Source organism: Cololabis saira, chromosome 14, assembly GCF_033807715.1.
Source record: "Cololabis saira isolate AMF1-May2022 chromosome 14, fColSai1.1, whole genome shotgun sequence".
Taxonomy (NCBI): domain Eukaryota; kingdom Metazoa; phylum Chordata; class Actinopteri; order Beloniformes; family Belonidae; genus Cololabis; species Cololabis saira.
The window spans coordinates 5,364,826-5,383,639 of NC_084600.1; the positions used below are offsets into that span (position 1 = coordinate 5,364,826).

Genomic DNA, 18,814 nt, shown 5'->3' on the forward strand with positions numbered 1-18,814 from the left:
CGTTTAAGAGCTAGTGTATAAGATCTAGTTTTTAAGATCTAGTGTATAAGATCTAGTATATAAGATCTAGTGTATAAGATGTTTAAGATCTAGTGTATTAGATCTAGTTTTTTAAGTTCTAGTGTTTAAGATCTAGTTTTTAAGATCTAGTGTTTAAGATCTAGTGTTTAAGATCTAGTGTATAAGATCTAGTGTATAAGATCTAGCATATAAGATCTAGTGTATAAGATGTTTAAGATCTAGTGTTTAAGATCTAGTGTATAAGATCTAGTTTTTTAGATCTAGTGTATAAGATCTAGTTTTTTAGATCTAGTGTATAAGATCTAGTTTTTTAGATCTAGTGTATAAGATCTAGTTTTTTAGATCTAGTGTATAAGATCTAGTTTTTAGGATCTAGTGTTTAAGATCTAGTTTTTAAGATCTAGTGCAGTGTTTCTCAATCCTGGTCCTCGAGTACCACTGTCCTGCATGTTTTAGATGTTTCCCTGCTTCAGCACACCGTGATACAAGTACCTGTGTCATCAACAGAACTGTGCAGACCTTGGTGACAAGCTAATGAGGACCTTTAATTAGAATCAGGTGTGTTGGTGCAGGGAAACATCTAAAACATACAGGACAGTGGTACTCGAGGACCACGATTGAGAAGCACTGATCTAGTGTATACTATCTAGTGTTTAAGATCTAGTGTATAAGATCTAGTGTTTAAGATCTAGTGTATAAGATCTAGTGTTTAAGATCTAGTGTATACTATCTAGTGTTTAAGATCTAGTATATAAGATCTAGTGTTTAAGATCTAGGATACAAAGTGGTTTCCTGAAATGGATCCAAAATATAAGTGTGTATTTTGTTGGAACCGTTCTACAACGGTGACAGATTTGAGGACTGTCCACGTCTTCACAGTTAAACTTTATTATATTTGGAAAATATCGACAAATCTGGAGTTTTCAAGAGAAACATGCTTCAACTTTACGATACATGCAGAGACAGGAGTGGTGACAGAAGTTTCTATGAAGACGTTAATTGGTTAAAAAGTAGGGCTTTGCCTTTTCATCATCTAAAAAGAAACGAAAAAAGACCTCCGACCCTTTTAGAAATGGGGTTAGTGGATCAAGAAGGTGGTCTAAATGTACGCACGCACGCACGCACGCACGCACGCACGCACGCACGCACGCGCTCACACACACACACACACACACACAAACACAGAACTGTGCAAAAGTCTTAGGCAGATTCTTGAAAAATGCTGTAATACATTTGCATCCTGCAAACACAAAATCTGTTTATTATTACTAATTTTGCAAAATGTAAAATGAGCAATGTAATGTAATGTAAAACTCTGTTGTCTTCAAAAGGTATCAGTTCTTCCAGGTAAAATTGGAAAGCCTTTGGAAGAGCCCCGCAGGTAGGTCCAAACTGACCTCACATCAAATCCTCTAGCTCTTCGTTTAATCCCAGACGGAGCAACCATGTTGACATCAGGGCCCTGGGGGGCCGTGACTTCACATAGCATTTCCAAGACTCCATCTGTGATCTATACTCACCTCTGCCTATACCGGGTCCCGGGGGGGTTCTGCTGGAGCCTATCTGGGTCTCTGCAGGTACAATCTGTGCAGGCCGCCAGTCTGTCACAGGGACACATATAAACAACCACTCAGGCTCCATTTAGAGTCACCACACTGAAAAAACTCAAAATCTTACCAGGAATATGTCTTATTTCTAGTTAAAATGTCTAATTTTTAGTCAAACAATCTCATTACACTTAAAAGAAAAAGAAAAATAACTTGTTATTTGACAATTTTCACCTTTTTCAAGTAAATTTTCACTTGAAATAAGTAGAAAAATCTGCCAGTGGGACAAGATTTATCTTCTCATTACAAGCAAAAAAATCTTGTTCCACTGGCAGATTTTTGAAAATGAAAAGTGAAAATCTACTTGAAACAGGTGAAAATTGTTGTAGTCTTGTTTTAAGTGTAATGAGATTTTTTTTAACTAAAAATTAGACATTTTAACTAGAAATAAGACAAATATTCTTGTTAAGATTTTGAGTTTTTGCAGTGCAGTGAGCCTAACATGGATGTTTATTGGACTGTGGGAGGAAACAAGAAAAAAGAAGAAGAAAACATGCAGATTCCACACAGAAAGGCCCTGATGGGGATTGAGACCGTCCTGCTGTGAGACAGTGGTCAGAACCACGAGCTGCCTGTTTCCAGGACCCCCTTTCTTTTTAAGCTGAAGTTAGTTATTACAGACATTGTGTGTGTCTGAGTTGCTATCCTGCTGCAGAATACATTTGTGACCAATTAGACACCTCCTTGATGGTGTAGTATCCCTTTCAAGTGTCTGTCTGTAGAACCCTGGCCACATCCTCAACTCTTCCCTGAAATGCATTAATAGTCTTGTGAGGAACCTCCACCATGCTGCACTGTTTCCTGCAGTGCCAGTATTTTATCACTTCTCCGTAGTTTTGGTGAGCAAAATGAGCTTAAAAAAAGCCCCCTGCTGTCGTAGATGAATCATTTGGCCGTGTTTCCGCATCAGATTTGCATTTTTAACCACTATTCTTCCAAGATGACCATTTGTGGCCACACTTGTCCAGACAGTAGAGGGGCGATGCTGGTTCTTTGCTTGGGAGAGGGCTTGCACTGCAAAAACTCTAAATCTTACCAGGAATATTTGTCTTATTTCGTCAAAATGTCTCATTTTTAGTCAAAAAATCTCATTACACTTAAAACAAGAGTCATCACCCGAAATTTTGACAATTTTCACCTTTTTCAAGTACATTTTCTCTTGAAATAATAAGAAGAATCTGCCAGTGGGACAAGATTTATCTTTTTTATTACAAGCAAAAAAATCTTGTTCCACTGGCAGATTGTTCTACTTATTTTAAGTGAAAATCTACTTGAAACAGGTGAAAATTGTTGTTTTTTTCCAGTGATGAGTCTTGTTTTAAGTGTAATGAATGTAATGCTGCTTTTTACTAAAAGTGAGACATTTTATCTGGAAATAAGATAAGATTTTGAGTTTTTGCAGTGTAAATCCAGGGGATGTACAAAGTAGGAGGACATAAACCAAGAAAGTCGCTAAGAGACAGATTCACTACAAAACAGGTGAAAATTGTTGTTTTTTTCCAGTGATGAGTCTTGTTTTCAGTGTAATGAGATTTTTTTTTACTAAAAATGAGACATCTTAACTAGAAATAAGACAAATATTCTTGTTAAGGTTTTGAGTTTTTGCAGTGTGGTGCTGTGGTACAAGTACCTTGCATCTTGTGTCTGGGCTGAAAGCATCCTCCAGCTCGGTAGCAGAGCTCCAACTTTGAGCTGCTCCTACACAGATGTTAATCATTGCATTTCAACCTACGTACATATGAAACTGATGGTCATTAAAAGGTGTTTGGTATGAATAGTTAATCATACATGAATCCCTGATTCCCTGATGTAGTACAAACAGAAGCACTTGACAGTTGTAAAAACATTCCTGGGGTCCAGTATTTCTCCACGACAGCCTGCTCTCTCTTAAAGCCCAGAAAGGCCATGTTGGGAATACCAGGTTTTGATGATCACACGGGACTAATAAAAAGGTCACTTTTGTCGTTTTCCAGAGAATACTGGGGGACGATTGACCGCACATTAAAAAAAAAAAAAAGTTTAAGAAAGCATGTCAGTGGACATCTCTCCCATTCATTGAATTAGTGACGTTAAATACAGATTGTCAAATATACATTCGTTTAAAAATAAAAATGCATACACTAAATATTAATGTGTAAATCTCAGAAAGCGGCCTGAGTCTCCTGCTCCTCTTAGATTTTTTTGAAATGCAAAATATGTCCTTCATATTAAAGTGTGCTAGAAAGGAAAAAGCTTTCAAGGGTTAGTTTTGAATTATTCATTCTTTTTAGGTGGTCTATCCACCATTTAAGGAGCATCCCTGTGTGCATGGGCCACGTTACTTCAGAGGAAACCCAACGAGGGGGAAGATGAAGGGTTCCTGCAATAAAATGTGAAGTTATAACGAAGTGTTTTTGTTTTATTCATTCTCCACGTCAGCATGCTTCTCTTGTAAACCGTCTCCTAACCCGCCGGTGAACCAGGGGTTTGCTGAGGGTGAAATCCCAGACTTTTCAGTAGTGGACATGAACGTGTCTCCGTCTCCGTTTGAAGGCGTCACGGAAGCCGAGGCAGCAGTGAAACGTGATGACAGAGCGGAGATGACTTTGTTTGATCCAGCCAGGCTGATAACTGTCATCGTGTCACACCCTCGTCAGTAGCCCCCGGCCTTTCCTCTGACAATAAACCTCTCTGAGTCAATCCAAGGGGCTGAAGTCTGTTATCAGAGATGTTGTGCAACTTCTTTCAACTGTTACCTTGCAGGTTTAACGTGCAGCTTAATCACGAGACGGAAAACCTTCAAAAACAACTTTAATGTGCATGGGAAGACGGGGACAAAAGATGACACATTTCAGTAAACAAAGTGAGTCATCTCTAAATTTAAGCCTTAAGTGTAAGGGGTTCAAAATAAAATAAAATACAAACAAAACAAAACTACAAATGCACATGTACCAAGACATGTAAAGTATCTATTAATTATCAATATGCAGGGAAATCTGTTTGGTTTCGAAACAATGGTTCTGTGCAAACTGTTGTTGCGTCTTAATGAAAGGCATCAAAAGTCAAAATAATCTGAAATTATCAAATAAAATACATAAAATATAACAGATGCGCCGTCCTCGTGATGAGGACGAAGATACGGCCGATGGGGCTCAACGGTCCTCAGTCCCGGGTGAAGGAGGAGACAAAATTCCTTTTTTCTCCGTCCTGCTGGCAGGTAACGTAGGATGAGTTGCTCTAGTCTTGTCCAGAATTTAATTTCCCTTAGTCTTGTTGTTACAGAAGGTGTAGGTGTTTGCCAAAAAAACAAAAAACTCAACAGCTTAAGAAGAGAGAAAAAAATTAAAATATATCAAGATTCCTGGCATTTCCCCCACAGGCTCCTCAAAAGATAATAGGGAACCTTTTCCTCATCTGTGTCAAATTAAATAGTCTCCTGGGGTTTACATTAAGCAAATTTAATTCTCTCTTCTCTCCCCTTCACGCTCTTCAGATCACAGGGCTGTACTGGTCCACAGAAGGCTCCACCGCGTCCACAGGAGGTATTTTATTTATTTTTTTCTAAATTTACTTGACATCCCTCTCCTTTTAGATGCATGAAAGGAGCAGAGTGAGTGACGGGATGCACTCTAGCCTTCAGAACGTCAAGCTGGAATGTGGTAAGATGTGGAAGCTTAAGAAAAAAAAAAAGAAAAAAAACAAAAAAGAAAAGTCCTCGGCGCTGCTGAGACAGAAGCTCCCATTTCAACAAACTGTGTAATTAGCAAATAATTACTGATGCTAATTAAACTGAAATTACAGAAACTGGGGTAACATTTATTTTAAATGGTTGCTGTAATGTGTATTTCCTCAGAAGACCGAGATGAGAGCAAAGACCCCGTATAGAAGAGCACAGGGGTACGCCACCAAAAACTGCTGCCCGTCCATGGCCAGCGCCGAGATGAAGATCTTTGAAGCCGAGAAACTGCACCATCCTATGATCGTAGCCGTGAGTATGACTCCCACCAAACCCCTGGAGAAGAAACAGAGGGAATTAGTAAGACAGCCTGGACTAGTGTAAGTGGGATCATTTTATAAAATGTTATCAGATCAACACCGTTTATATGTAGTAGGGGTGTAATGATACACTAATCTCACGATACGGTACGATACACGATATTGAGGTCACGATAACGATACGATATTATAGCAGTATTTTTTTAACAACCTTGAATGAGGAACATATGACTGGAAAAAATGGTCTTTTATTTGAAAGACACAAAGTACAAAACAATACTGTGCATTTGCCCTATTGTTCCAGTTTGTAATGCTTTATAACTGTTTAAGTTTTAAAGAGAAAGCCAGGCCAACCATTTTCCACAAACTGAACTAAAAGTAAATGTCAGGTTTGCATTATGATCTTCAGTTTCATACAAGTACAAATATTTTGCCACAAACTGAATAGTTTCTCTCATGTATGATTTCACTTTTTTCTTTTCCAGAAATGTAACAACTAAAATTAAGTAAATAAATAAAAGTAAATAAATACATACAATTTTACATCGTAAAAAAGATTGATTCATGCTCACCTTATAAGTGTAAGAGGAGATTTATTTTTGTTAAGAAGGTTAGTTTGTTAATTCAGGGTTGATTATTTTATAAATATATTCTTTCTATTCTGATGTAAATCAGGGACTATAATGACACTAGTCAGTTTATCTGTAGTGATTAGTCTGTTTTAGATTGGGCGGAGTGATACGCCACAGTACAGCACTAGGTGCTGTGTTGATGTTCTAAAATCCTACACTGTTGAGGGACATTAAAGTACACTGGAACTCAGCAGAAGTTGTCCCCGTGTTTATCCTACTCACCACCCCAAAAAGGTTTAATTTAATAAGGTAAGGCTTAACTCTACACCAGCCTTACATCAGTAAAAGTTCAGAGCTCAAAACCCTGCAAGAGTCCCGTGATCGGGACCAAAACGGTACTAGTTTCTTCTGAGCGGAGGAAGATTTTGGTCCGCGGGTCAAGGCGCGGTCGTTACTAGTCAACACGATAGATTAATATTAATAACCCAATATCGCCATACAGTTTGTCACCTCCACGACACGTATCATGACGTTTTTGTATCGCAAATTTCGTGGTATGTATGTTTTATGTTGGTTTTTTTTCAGTGAATCAGTAGTCAAGATTTAGAGTGGATCAAAGACACGTTTATGTTCATCCATATGTCAGAATACTGAACAATATCTGTTCTTGTCTAATGACAACTTTCATGAAATGTTTTGATCTACTTCAAATACTGACTACTGTATATTGCAGGCACAACAAACAATAACAGTTGGAGTAAGAAAACAAATACTCAGATATACTATTGTCTTGACAACAGTCCTTCTAGTTCCACATGAGAAAACTGACCACATAGAAGACAATACAGTTAATCAATATTTACAGTTTACATCAAGTCTAGCCTCAACCCTCAGTTAAAGCACTTGCTCTGTGTGTATTAACTCTGGTATAGTTAAATCTGATCATAAGTAACATCATATGGCCATTTTACATCTTACATTTTACATCTTAAATCAAGCTGAGCCAGTTCGATATCGTGATTGTAACAGCCGTTGGAGTTCATATTTTTTCTCCATAACTGTGAGGCATGAACAGTGAGTTTGTATATTTTATTGTGTTTTATTGTGCCCGTTATGATAATTCCATGTCCTTTGCATCATATAAAACCACATAAACGTCACAATCTCAGTGGTAAATGTAAGTGCAGTGCACTGAATGGCCTGTAGGGGGCAGTGGAGCATCCTCCTTAGCCACAGTAAGTGCACAGGGAACATGGTGCACAGCAGCAAATGGAAGAGAGTACAGATGCAGAACCCTCTCATTTAGCACTAAGCTGCTCCGTCTCCAACATGCCAAAGGGAGCGTGGCTGACGACCCCGTGTCTGATGGCGGTAAGATCATCAGACTGAAGGGTAAAAAAGCTAAAGAATGAGAACACTTTACGGAGAATAAACCAGTGAATGGACTGAAATTCAGAGTGTGAAAGAAGTGAAACAGCACAAGGGCAAGAATAATAATAAAGAATAATCTATTAGTTGGTTTTCGATAACCTGCTTTGTTTATAGCTCTAATGCAGTGGTTCTCAAACTTTTTTCGTCATTCCCCACTTTGAACAGGTGGGGATTTTCAAGCCCCACTTGCCCCCCTCGCCCCAACAAAAATCTTGACAAATTACTTCAAATTATTTTAAATGTATTGAAATTACTAGCACCAAGTATATCAGTCATATTTGATACTGAATCAAAATCAAAAACAACAAATAACACAAAGTTCAAAAAGAGAAAATAAAAGTGCAGTTGTGCTATCATAACTTAATTTGCAAAAACATAAACAAGTGAACTTTCCCTGAATTATTAGTGGCTGCAGTGTTGCCTGTTTTGCACTGAACATCCTTTCAAAACTGGGTTGCAGGCTGGAAACTGCCACTCTCAAATCATGCTCAATGTTGAGCTGGGATCTGTACTTAGATTTTAGAGAAGCAACAGCTGAAAAGCTTATCGCAGAGATATGAAGTGGCAAAGGGAAGAATGATGTTTAAAGCTTTCTGTCCGATGCTGCAAATATTGTCCCGCTGCAATTAACAGTCCAACGTCAATCGTTGTTTTTGCACTTTAGTTCCAGGGTACATTTTTCTCCGGTCCCCTAATGCTTTTTACCGTATTTTTAGGACTATTAGGCGGATATAAACGTCTTTTTTTATTTTTAAATGTACCGCACGCCCAATGACGCAATGCGCCCATAGTATTATTGTAAAGGCTGATTTATGGTTCCGCGTTACACCGACGGAGAGCCTACGGCGTAGGCTCCGTGGCGGGGCGCCTGGAGCGGACGGAGCGACTACCGGGAAGGAGACGCTGCTCCCGGGGAAGCTGCACCGCAGAGACGGGCCCGAAGACCGGAGGAACCACCGCCCGAGCGGGAGCCGTTGCGTCGGCTGCCGCTCGGGCGGCGGGCTCCGTCGTTTACTGTTGAAGGATTGTTAAAGAATAGATGCGTGGGCTGACGTGTATGCTGGGTTGGACTGTTGTTCGGGCTTTTGCAAAAGCCGGCATCATTTCCGAGGGGCCGCACGGCAGGAAAATGACTCGGCTATCAGCGCGGCCACAGAGCTGCAGACTCTGCCCGTCGCAGCTGATCAGTTCTCCCGGTCTCATTGATCAGGCTCGGATGAATGCAGAAACGGAGGATTGAGATTTCGATGGGTTTGATTAATGTAATAACTTAAATAAGTAAGGCAGCGCTCCGTGTGTGTAGGCACCGCCTTTTTGTTCAAGGGCCATGTGTGTTTTAAATCCAGAAATGACACACAAAACTGAGGGTTTCCACACGGCGTGCCGAATGGTCGCGAAAATACGGTTTAGCTATTAATTATTGCTATGTTTGTGTGTGTGTTTTGTTTAGTGAATTATCTTTATTGTCAATAGCATTTATAGTAAAATAGGCATGAAATTGAAAATTTCCTCCCGTTTGTCGCGCCCCACCTGACATGTCTCTGTTCCCCACCAGTGGGGCGCGCCCCACACTTTGAGAAGCACTGCTCTAATGGCTCTTTTTTGTAAGATGAAAACATGATTACAGTTACAGCTCTAGTATGATCGATAAAAAAGATGCCACTGCTCGACTTCGTAGCTTTTGTTTCCACGGATGAATGTTCCCGTTATCTTGTGTACTTACTGTAATGAGAAGAGGACGCCGAAGCTGGAGAGGAGGGTCATGGGGAGGAGGCAGTATCCCAACACGCTGGCCACGCAGCCGAAGGAGACGCCCGTCATGCTCATCAGGTTGAGTAAGCAGTACATTCCCAGGCAGCCGATGGCGCTGATGCCGTACACGTAGCCGAACTGGATCTTACCCGACTGGGAAACCAAGGGACACATAAGTTTAGGTATTTTTATTTTTTTTTACAGTTACAGGCACAAAAGAAAATTGCTACTGATGGGGGTGGCACAGATGTTACTTGGAGACTTCCCTGCTGCTGGAAGCATCAGGACGAGAACAGAAACCAGAAACCAGAACAACCCGCGTGCTCAGATTCTGCCAAACAAACTCTGAGAACATTTTTTTACTGTACAGCAACAGCTGCAGCACATATGTTATGACTGTGGTCATATTTTGTGGTCTGTCTGCTGTGTGTGTGTGTGTGTGTGTGCCCTGTGGTTTTCTTGCGTTAATTTAATATGCAGATAGGTGTATGCCACAGCCATTGGTGGGAAGGTTCCATGCCCTGGACGGTGATTGGCTGAAACCGACAACCTCCTTATATATAACCACCTGATAGAACTTTGGATATGTTTTGGAAAATAGTGACTTTTGAGTATAGTAAGGGTGGGTTGCCAATTTTGTTAACTTTGTTTTCTCCTGTTTATCTTAGTTAGGGAGGTAAGCCTTGTGTCATTTGTTTCTTTTGTTTGACAGGTCAGCTACTTATTCCCAAGAGAGGACCCTTTTGTTTCTTGTTTTTGCCTTAGTCCACCCTGAAGCCTAGTAGCTCAGTCTCAGTTTAGTTATATGTCATTTACTTTTGTGTAAATAAATCACTTCCTTTTGTAGTGAAACCAAATCTTGTTTGTGGCTACTTGGGGAAGATGGGGCCTTTTCATGTTGTGTCCTAGGCACCCCTAGACTGGGGCATAACAACATAGAAGCAAACATCGTTCCCTCTTTGGTTTCAAGTAGGGCTGTTCGATTAATCGATTTTAAATCGTAATCGCGATTATGTAATTAGAACAATGTTAAAACGTGAAACTCGTAAAATCGATTTTTCACTTTTTTTTTTTTTTTTACCTTGTCTGCACACATATTAATGATTGATACCATATTAATGATTGATGGAAATACCTCTCAATACCTGCGACAAGTGCCCCATCGGAGAGGCTCTTTAGTGTAGGAGGGGGCGTTGCCACCGGGCATCCCTCAAGCCAGATGCGGTAGACCGGCTCGTGTTCCTTGCAAAAAACTTGCAAATGTGAACAGCAAATGTAATGACTGACATTACACACCTCTACCTCCTTCATGGGTTGCATTATTATTTAGCATGCAAAGACCCAGTTTAGTTTAATTAGAAAATGTCTTGTTTTATTTAATTAGAAATATAACTTACTGTATGTTTGCAAGTGCTGATTTGCTGATTTTTTTTTCAGAGATAAAAATTTATATTTTATTATATTTTGTAAAACTTTTTTTCAACTTATTTTACAGAGCTTTGCACTTTATTCATTCATTTTTGGTTTAATAAGAGCAAAGTTTGCACTTAAAGCCCAATGGGGCAAATGTTCAATAAAAAAACAGCATATTTGAAATAATTTTGAATTTTGAAATATTTGAAATAATTGCCTTTTGTCAATTCACAAAATAATCGTAATCGAAAATCAGATTTTGAGAGATTTTGCAAGATTTTATTTTTGGGCAAAATCGAACAGCCCTAGTTTCAAGCCCCCTTTCTCCATGCTTATAATGATGTCTATCAGATTTCCGACATTTAACATTTCTTTTATATCATTCAAACCTTAAAACTTCTGGAAACTGAATTAAAAAGCCAGGAATTCCCACAAAGTTATTTATTGATAGAAAATATTGTTAAAATGTCCCCTTTGAAGTTTAAATTGTTACTAATGGACAGTGAATGGACAGTAGCATAGCGCCTAAACAACAACAAAAACAAAACAAACCAAAAAAAAAATCATATTTGATCAAGATTTGTTTTCCTTTCATTCTATAAATTGAATTAAGCCGCTGATTTACCAGAAGAAGCGTCGCTCCAAAGGCCAAACAGAAGACCATGGGGCCTGCCAGGTCTGTCTCGTTCATGATGCTGCCGTCTGCCACCTTCATGGGATGGAGCACCGTCAACGTCTTCTGCCAGATGTGGTCAAAATTGATTCCCAACTCTACAACAAAACAGAAAAATAACATTTTAAAATGGCAAGACGGCACATTTAGAACGATTATAATATGAGCACACAAATACTGGAAGGAAAATGAAACAGAAAAGGCAAGGCAGGTATAATTGCAAACAGTATTTAGAAATAACGTGCGGTAGTAAGAGCACGCAGGTGAAGCTCTAATTTAAAAAACAAAAATGTCATACATTCTGGATTCATTACAAATCAACTGAAATATTGCAAGCCTTTTATTATTTTAATATTGCTGATTATGGTTTACAGTTTAAGATTAAGATTCCCAGAATATTCTAATTTTTGAGATAGGATATTTGAGTTTTCCTTAAGCTGTAAGCCATGATCAGCAATATTAAAATAATAAAAGGCTTGCAATATTTCAGTTGATTTGTAATGAATCCAGAATGTATGACATTTTTGCATTACAGGAAATAAAGAACTTTATCACAATATTCTAATTTTCCGAGACAGTCCTGTACATTTCTCCTCCATGAATGATCTGCTATTTCAGGCTTTTCAGTTGGAGCTTCCTCAGTTTCATACAAGTGTGATTTATTTTCAGAAAAGCCTTTAAATAACAACATTCATCTCAATTAAAGAGTGTGAGCTCAGCTGAGCCGTCTCCCATCAACAGCATTTACTCACGTAAATGGTAAACAAGGTTAGAGCGATAGGAACGTGTGAATCAGGCGGTCTCACTGCAATGAACTTAATAGATTATTGATAAGTAATACATCGCACACTTACGACTGCAAACTGCACGTGTCCTTTGGATTCATCTGCTTAATTCACTTAAGCTGTGGAATAAATCTAAATGCTTAGTTTGAGGAAAGGGCAGAGTAGGTTTGCTCCTGAAAAAGGCTACTGGAGACCACAGAAAGAACACAATCACGACCACAAAAGAAGGTCAGCACCAACACAGTGGTGAGTAAAGACCAATGATGGGGAGGGTTATTAGAAATGTCAAATATCAATTTATGGAACAATAATAACAGGGCTTTTTATGTTGAGATACAGTCTTTATAATAAAACACCTGTTGAACACTCAGCTCTAATCTTTTTATTTTAGTTTTTTTCCCTAACTTTCACCCCAATCATTGATAGGAACCACAAGACACTGCAATGCCAAACGTGATACATACAAGGCATTTCTGGGAAATTGCCCAATTTAGGACCGATAAAAATCCATCTAGCCGCGCAAAGTATGAAAATAAAACATTTCTCAAGCATAAAACTAGTGCAGGAAAAGTACTACGATGTTTTGGGAAGTCACATCTGCCAACTAAACAGTCACTTTGGCAGTTAATCAGCCTTTTCACTGCATCAAATTCTCTTTCAGCTGTATGATTCTCGATCTGGTGACTGGAACTTCAATTTCATGCGCAAACAAACATTTCCTTGGCTTACGTCCTGAAAGTCAACACTGATTTCAAGATTAGTATGAATTTGACTCTGTAAACAATGCAATATTTGACTCCTCAGATATAGTCCAACAAAGCAAACTTGAAGAGAAAAAAAAGCCACAAAACTTTTAGACCCTGACCAACTGATTAATATTAGTATTGCAGGAGAAGAAAAAAAAAAGCTATTTTCTCAAAATGACAGGAGCTGTAGCCTCCGGGTTGACGTTTCCTTACCTTCTAGAAGTGGGGGCTCGTCATCGAAGCTGTTACTGTACATAGATTGTGACGCAGATGGGGTGTAGGTCTGTGCGGGCTGGAAGATTTGTCCTGTGTACGGCTGCTGGGGCTGCATCATTCCAGGAGCGGAGTAGCCCATCGGCTGGGAGTAATCATACTGACCGTATTGCCTGGTAATGATACCATTTTAATCAATAACAGTGCATTCAATCATTTCTAACAAAAAATTATTCAATCTGTATCAATATGATACATAGCAAAGACAGCCACTGTAGTTAATTCCCCATATAATCATCATAAATACACTTAAAAGTGTATAAGAGAGAAGAGACAGTGGAAAAAAAGTTACCGGTAATGCAGATTTGCTATTTGCACCTGAGAAGTCCCACCTAAAAACCATCAATGTTGTTCTAAATCAGGAACACGTCCTTGTCTTACTTGTTGTAGGAGTTGTCCGCGTTGCTGTAGCCATAGCCAGCCTGGTTTTGGTCATCTACACTGTAGCTAGACTGGTAAAAGTCTGTGTTGAAGTTGTCAAACCCCGACATGTTTTACTCTGGTGAGGACAAAAACACAGATTGTATCAATGTTTAATTAGCTCAGATTGTAATTCTGCACTGTTAAAAAACCTTGCACGCTGTGCATTTAAAGGAGACATTATGATCTTATTTATTTTTTATACAATTGCCTGAAGTTTAGGGCATGTTAACACTACTTTTGCTGCACTGAGCCAAACCTAAAGTATCAACCTACAACTGTGAACACATCCTTAATGGAATGTCTGTAAAAGAAATTGGTTAAAATGTCATGAGATTACAGTACAAGAGTACCCTTGTACAAACCATGTGTTTACAGTCTTTCCAGACAAATGCATGCTCTCAAATGTCTTTTTTTTCCTCCATAATACATCCCCTTTAAGGCTTCATACATACAGCAATAGTCATAATGCAGATGAATTGTTCGATCTAGCCACTGACTTTGTGCATTAATATTAAATCATAAATCTTTGTATAGTGTTATGTTAAAAAGATTATGATTAGTGCAATTCTAGATAAAACATGGGGTATGAAATCCATTTAATACCCTGAAAAAAAAAGACTTGGAGAAAAAAAAAGACTTGGAGAAAAAAAAAGACAATCAAAATAAAAGATTGCTGTGGCGCTACTTCGAAAAATGTTCATTTTGGTGCATAAAGAGCATGACAATGCATTTAAACACTTGTGTTTTCCTTTGAGTTTTACTCATGTTCAATACACAGTTTTATAATTACAGTTAAGTCTGATAATATTTTAGCAGTATTACAATTTTAGTTGTTTACCTAAACAGCGTAGAGTTTACAATTGTATACGAAATTGAAACTAAAGTGCAGACTCAGCTTAGGGTGCATTCAAACCTAAAGTGCAGAAAGCGCTTGAAACACATAAAACCCTGTTCTCCGAGTCACTGAAAATAATTGGGAAATTGATTCAAAAGATATTTCAAGGACAATATATAATATATATAGAATCAAGCAGGTATCAAGGTTGACGTAGAGTCCAAGTTCAGTTTTTCCATATAGTGGGTATATCCCCATACAAGACTATTGTATAAATATTTTAAATCCAGTACAAGGTTACTGATGATGGTCATATTGATGTTAGAGAAGAACAAAAGCAGTGATTCATAAGTGTATTAGACACAACCACTACAGGTGGCAAAACATATTTAGAATAGACAGCAATGAAAGCAATCCAGTTGCTTAAAAGAGCAAAGAAGGGGGATGTGCCAGCTAAATTATACATGTGAAGAGAAAACTGAATGGTAAAACGCCCCAAAAACTGAAGACAGCTTCAGTAAAGGCTTGGCTCATGAAAAAAGAAAACCATTTTCTTGATGATGGTCAGATTTTCTACAGAGAATGGAAATGATGCATTAGATCAATGACATTGGTAATGTTGAAAATACGTCTGAGCCTTTAAAAAAAACAGGGCTTTAAATATTATGGAGCAAGCAAGTTTTAATGTGATACGGTGAAACATGAGCCATGAATCTGCACCAGCAGCAACGGCTTTATATTCAGTACTGGAGTTGAGGGGGGATGAGGGGGGATGGCATTCCCCCCTGAAATAAAAACGGTCCAAATCATCCCCCCTTTCCATCCCTTATGTCATTTCATCAATGAATGTGCTATTATTTCAACATTTAGAGTCATCACCAGAAAAATAACTTATTGGACAATTTTCACCTGTTTCAAGTACATTTTCATTTGAAATAAGTTGAAAAATCTGCCAGTGGGACAAGATTTATCTTCTTATTACAAGCAAAAAAATCTTGTTCCACTGGCAGATTTTTCTACTTATTTCAAGTGAAAATCTACTTGAAACAGGTGAAAATTGTTGTTTTTTCCAGTGATGAGTCTTGTTTTAAGTGTAATGAGATTGTTTTACTAAAATTAGACATTTCAACTAGAAATAAGACAAATATTCTTGTTAAGATGTTGAGTTTTTGCAGTGATCCATTTTACTTATCCTGTGAAGGACAGAGTCATATTGGTAAGTTCAGAAAAGTGTTTTTTATTGTTGTGTTTTGATGTAAGCCCAGTGGATATTTAAAGCTTACAGAAGGCTGCATTTAACTGCTGCTATGTCATTCCTGCAGTATTTCTGCAGGTGTTTTGGTCACTGCTATTATTTGTAATATATTATATTATTTGTAATCAGCACAAATGATCTGTCCCCATATGTTAAAATCCACCATCCCCCCTGATTTCTTTTTTACAACTCTAGTACTGTTAATATTCATATCAAGCATGATGCGTGGCACACTAAACATTGTTCATAAAAATAAGATACAGTCAGGACTGAAAAGCTCATGAACGGTGGATGAATTAAAAGCTAAATTAACTCAATTTGAAAGCGTACATTTCCATATTTTAATGTAAATCCCTTTAAACGCTGGTCAGCGTTAAACCGGTGATCAGGTTAGCTGCCTAAAACACGTTTATTAACTTCACAGACCAAAAAGTACGATGGTCACTTTTAATGTTAACGTTTATTATTCCTAAGTATCTCTAAGTATCACCAGATAACGTGACAGGAGAAAGATACAGCTGGATTGATGCTTTCTGTTTTCATCGCAGGAGCTAATCTCTGGGAAGCTAATGACCCGCTCACTCCGCGTTAGCTCCTGCTAAGTAAACAATTCAAAACACATGTCAGAGGTCGTCTCGGTATTTCACTGCGCTTGTTCTTATCCCGCCGTGGTTTTTATTGATTTATTTTCTGTGTAGGCACAGCAAACAGACTCTTACCAGGGACGCTGCTGGACGGAGCTGCCAACTTTACAGCGGTTGCTACGTGTCAGGAAGGTTCAACTTCCGGGGTGCGACGTCATCGGTGGGCGGGGCGTCGCGGGGAACGCAGCGTCGTAAACATAAACGTATCCGCCCCATGGAGGTGCTGCGATACGTCAACGACGCCGCCATATTGGATGAGGCAAGACTGCGCTGTAAACTAATAATAGTAAATGGACTTATTTTCATAAAGCGCCTTTCTACGAAGAAATGTACGTTTTACGTCTCATTTATTCATTCACACACGCAGTAATATACTTGGGAAACAGTTAGGCACCAAATATAATATATTTAATTTTCTCAGATGGCAAAAATAAGAACTTTATTGATCCCACATAGGAGTAATTCATAGTGTTTATGTTTATGTTCATGTTCTGGATCTCTGGAAAGCGTCTAGAGACAACTGTTGTATTAGACTCTATATAAATTAAATTGAATTGAATTGAATTGAATTGAATAGTGCCGAAAAACAATACCCCCCCCCCCCCCCCCCCCCCCACCCCCTCACAAAAATAAGAAAAATAGAGAAACATATTTTCTCATCAACAAAGCATATTTTACATAAACATATTTCAAAATTTTCAAGTAACAAAATAAAATATTTGAACCTTTTTAAAGATTTTTTTTCAGTTATTTTATTGTCTGAAAAATGGTTCAAATATGTTAAATTAAAATTTGTTTTGTTGATGAGAAAGTATGTTTCTCTATTTTTCTTATTTTTGTGAGGGGGGGTATACATTGTTTTTCGGCACTATCTTGTTCTCTATAGCTGATATAATATGAATTACTCCTATGTGGGATCAATAAAGTTCTTATTTTTGCCATCTGAGAAGTCCTACCCCCATTGGCTGATCATTTAACCTGTATTTATAAATACTTACACACTGTACTCACACTGCTAAATAACATTATTATTATTATTATTATTATTATTATTATTATTATTATTATTATTATTATTATTATTATTATTATTATTATTATTATTATTATTATTATCATATACATGTGAAAAAATTCACCACTCCATGACAATTGTTTTCTCAACTTGAATTTAGTGGCAGCAATATGTTTTTCAACAAAAAGTTGTCATGGACAACAAAAAAGGTGGAAAAGCATAAAAACAAACACTTGGAGAAAATATTGGACTTAATATCTGCCCATCTTTCACAAGTAAAGATGGGCAGAGGTTCATCAAGTTGTGAAAACTGCATCTACAAATTGCAAAACATTGCAGAGAATTATGAAATTATGCACTTTGAATATCCTATCATCTACAATAGATTATATAAACAAAACATTCAGATAATCCAGATAAATCTGTGTGTACAGGGGACAAGGCTGACAATTTATATTCAAAGCGCATGATCTGCAAGACCTCAGATGGGACTGCATTAAGAGTTGGCAATGATGGAATCAGGGAATGAGTTTAGGAGCACTTCCAGAGGTCAGTCTAAGAGTAACTAACAGTTCACTGTGTCATGCATAAATGTGTGTGAAGATGATTCAGATATGTCACTGTCAGAAGCTCATTTTAAATGGACTGAGGCAAACTCTTTTCATCAACAATAAATCCCATGTCCTCCACACAAGAGAGGAAAGAAACCGGCCGGCCTGTTACCAGCACTCAAAAGTCTGCGTCTCTTATTGTAAGGAGGTGCAATAGAGCCTATGGACTGGGCAGCTTCTCCATCTGGAAAGGAAAGATCAATGCTGAAAGGTCTGTTATTCGAAGCGCACCATATATTGCTCTGTCAGATACTGTATTTTCCAGGGAAACCTTGCATCTTTCAGCAAGACAATGCTAAACCTCATACTGGACCCATTACAAAAGTATGCTTCTTTAGTGGAAGAATTTGGGTCCACACCTTTTCAACAGCTAAACACATTTGGCAAGTCATGAAACCAAATATATGAGAAAGAAGATCCATGACTGTTGATTAGCTTGAATCCTATATCAGACTAGTTTGAGAAAACTGGGGTCTAATGCCTGCAGATAGACACAGAGCACAGATGACAATGAAGATAATGTAAAAGGACAAGCACCAGCCTTGTGGGAAGAACAATAGTCTTTCAACGGGAAGTAGAGGAAGACACTCCAGTCTAATGCAAAGTAATGAGCCCATGACCTCTGCTGAGAGGACGTAAGGACAGTGGGAAATAGGAATAGGGGCAGAATAGCAGTTGGTTTGACATGTACAACACTGAAATACAAATAAGAACACTTAAAAGTCACATTTGAAGGTAAAAAAAAAAGAGGAAACCATACAAGAGAAAAGTCAAACAAGTTAG

General features: G+C 38.2%; 1 protein-coding gene across 1 annotated transcript; it reads right to left on the bottom strand.

Moving 5' to 3' along the window:
* Positions 1 to 4,401: 4,401 nt before the first annotated feature.
* On the bottom strand, positions 4,402 to 16,559 carry yipf5 (Yip1 domain family, member 5). Its single transcript, XM_061739463.1, has 6 exons — positions 16,481 to 16,559; positions 13,630 to 13,747; positions 13,189 to 13,361; positions 11,397 to 11,542; positions 9,330 to 9,511; positions 4,402 to 5,619 (listed from the first exon to the last, which is right to left on the bottom strand). The coding sequence occupies exons 2-6, from the start codon at positions 13,737 to 13,739 to the stop codon at positions 5,457 to 5,459; spliced, it is 774 nt and encodes a 257-aa protein (XP_061595447.1). The 5' UTR covers positions 13,740 to 13,747; positions 16,481 to 16,559; the 3' UTR covers positions 4,402 to 5,456.
* Between the last annotated feature and the right edge of the window lie 2,255 nt (positions 16,560 to 18,814).

What these genes read in the sequence shown, in the direction of transcription:
- yipf5 (XM_061739463.1), bottom strand. Translation starts at nt 13,739, where the DNA reads ATGTCGGGGTTTGACAACTTCAACACAGACTTTTACCAGTCTAGCTAC. An exon ending in GCGGACAACTCCTACAACAA is followed by an intron (nt 13,362 to 13,629) that starts GTAAGACAAGGA and finishes TATCATTACCAG; the next exon opens with GCAATACGGTCAGTATGATT. An exon ending in GGCGTCCTCTTCTCATTACA is followed by an intron (nt 5,620 to 9,329) that starts GTAAGTACACAA and finishes TTTCTTCTCCAG; the next exon opens with GGGTTTGGTGGGAGTCATAC.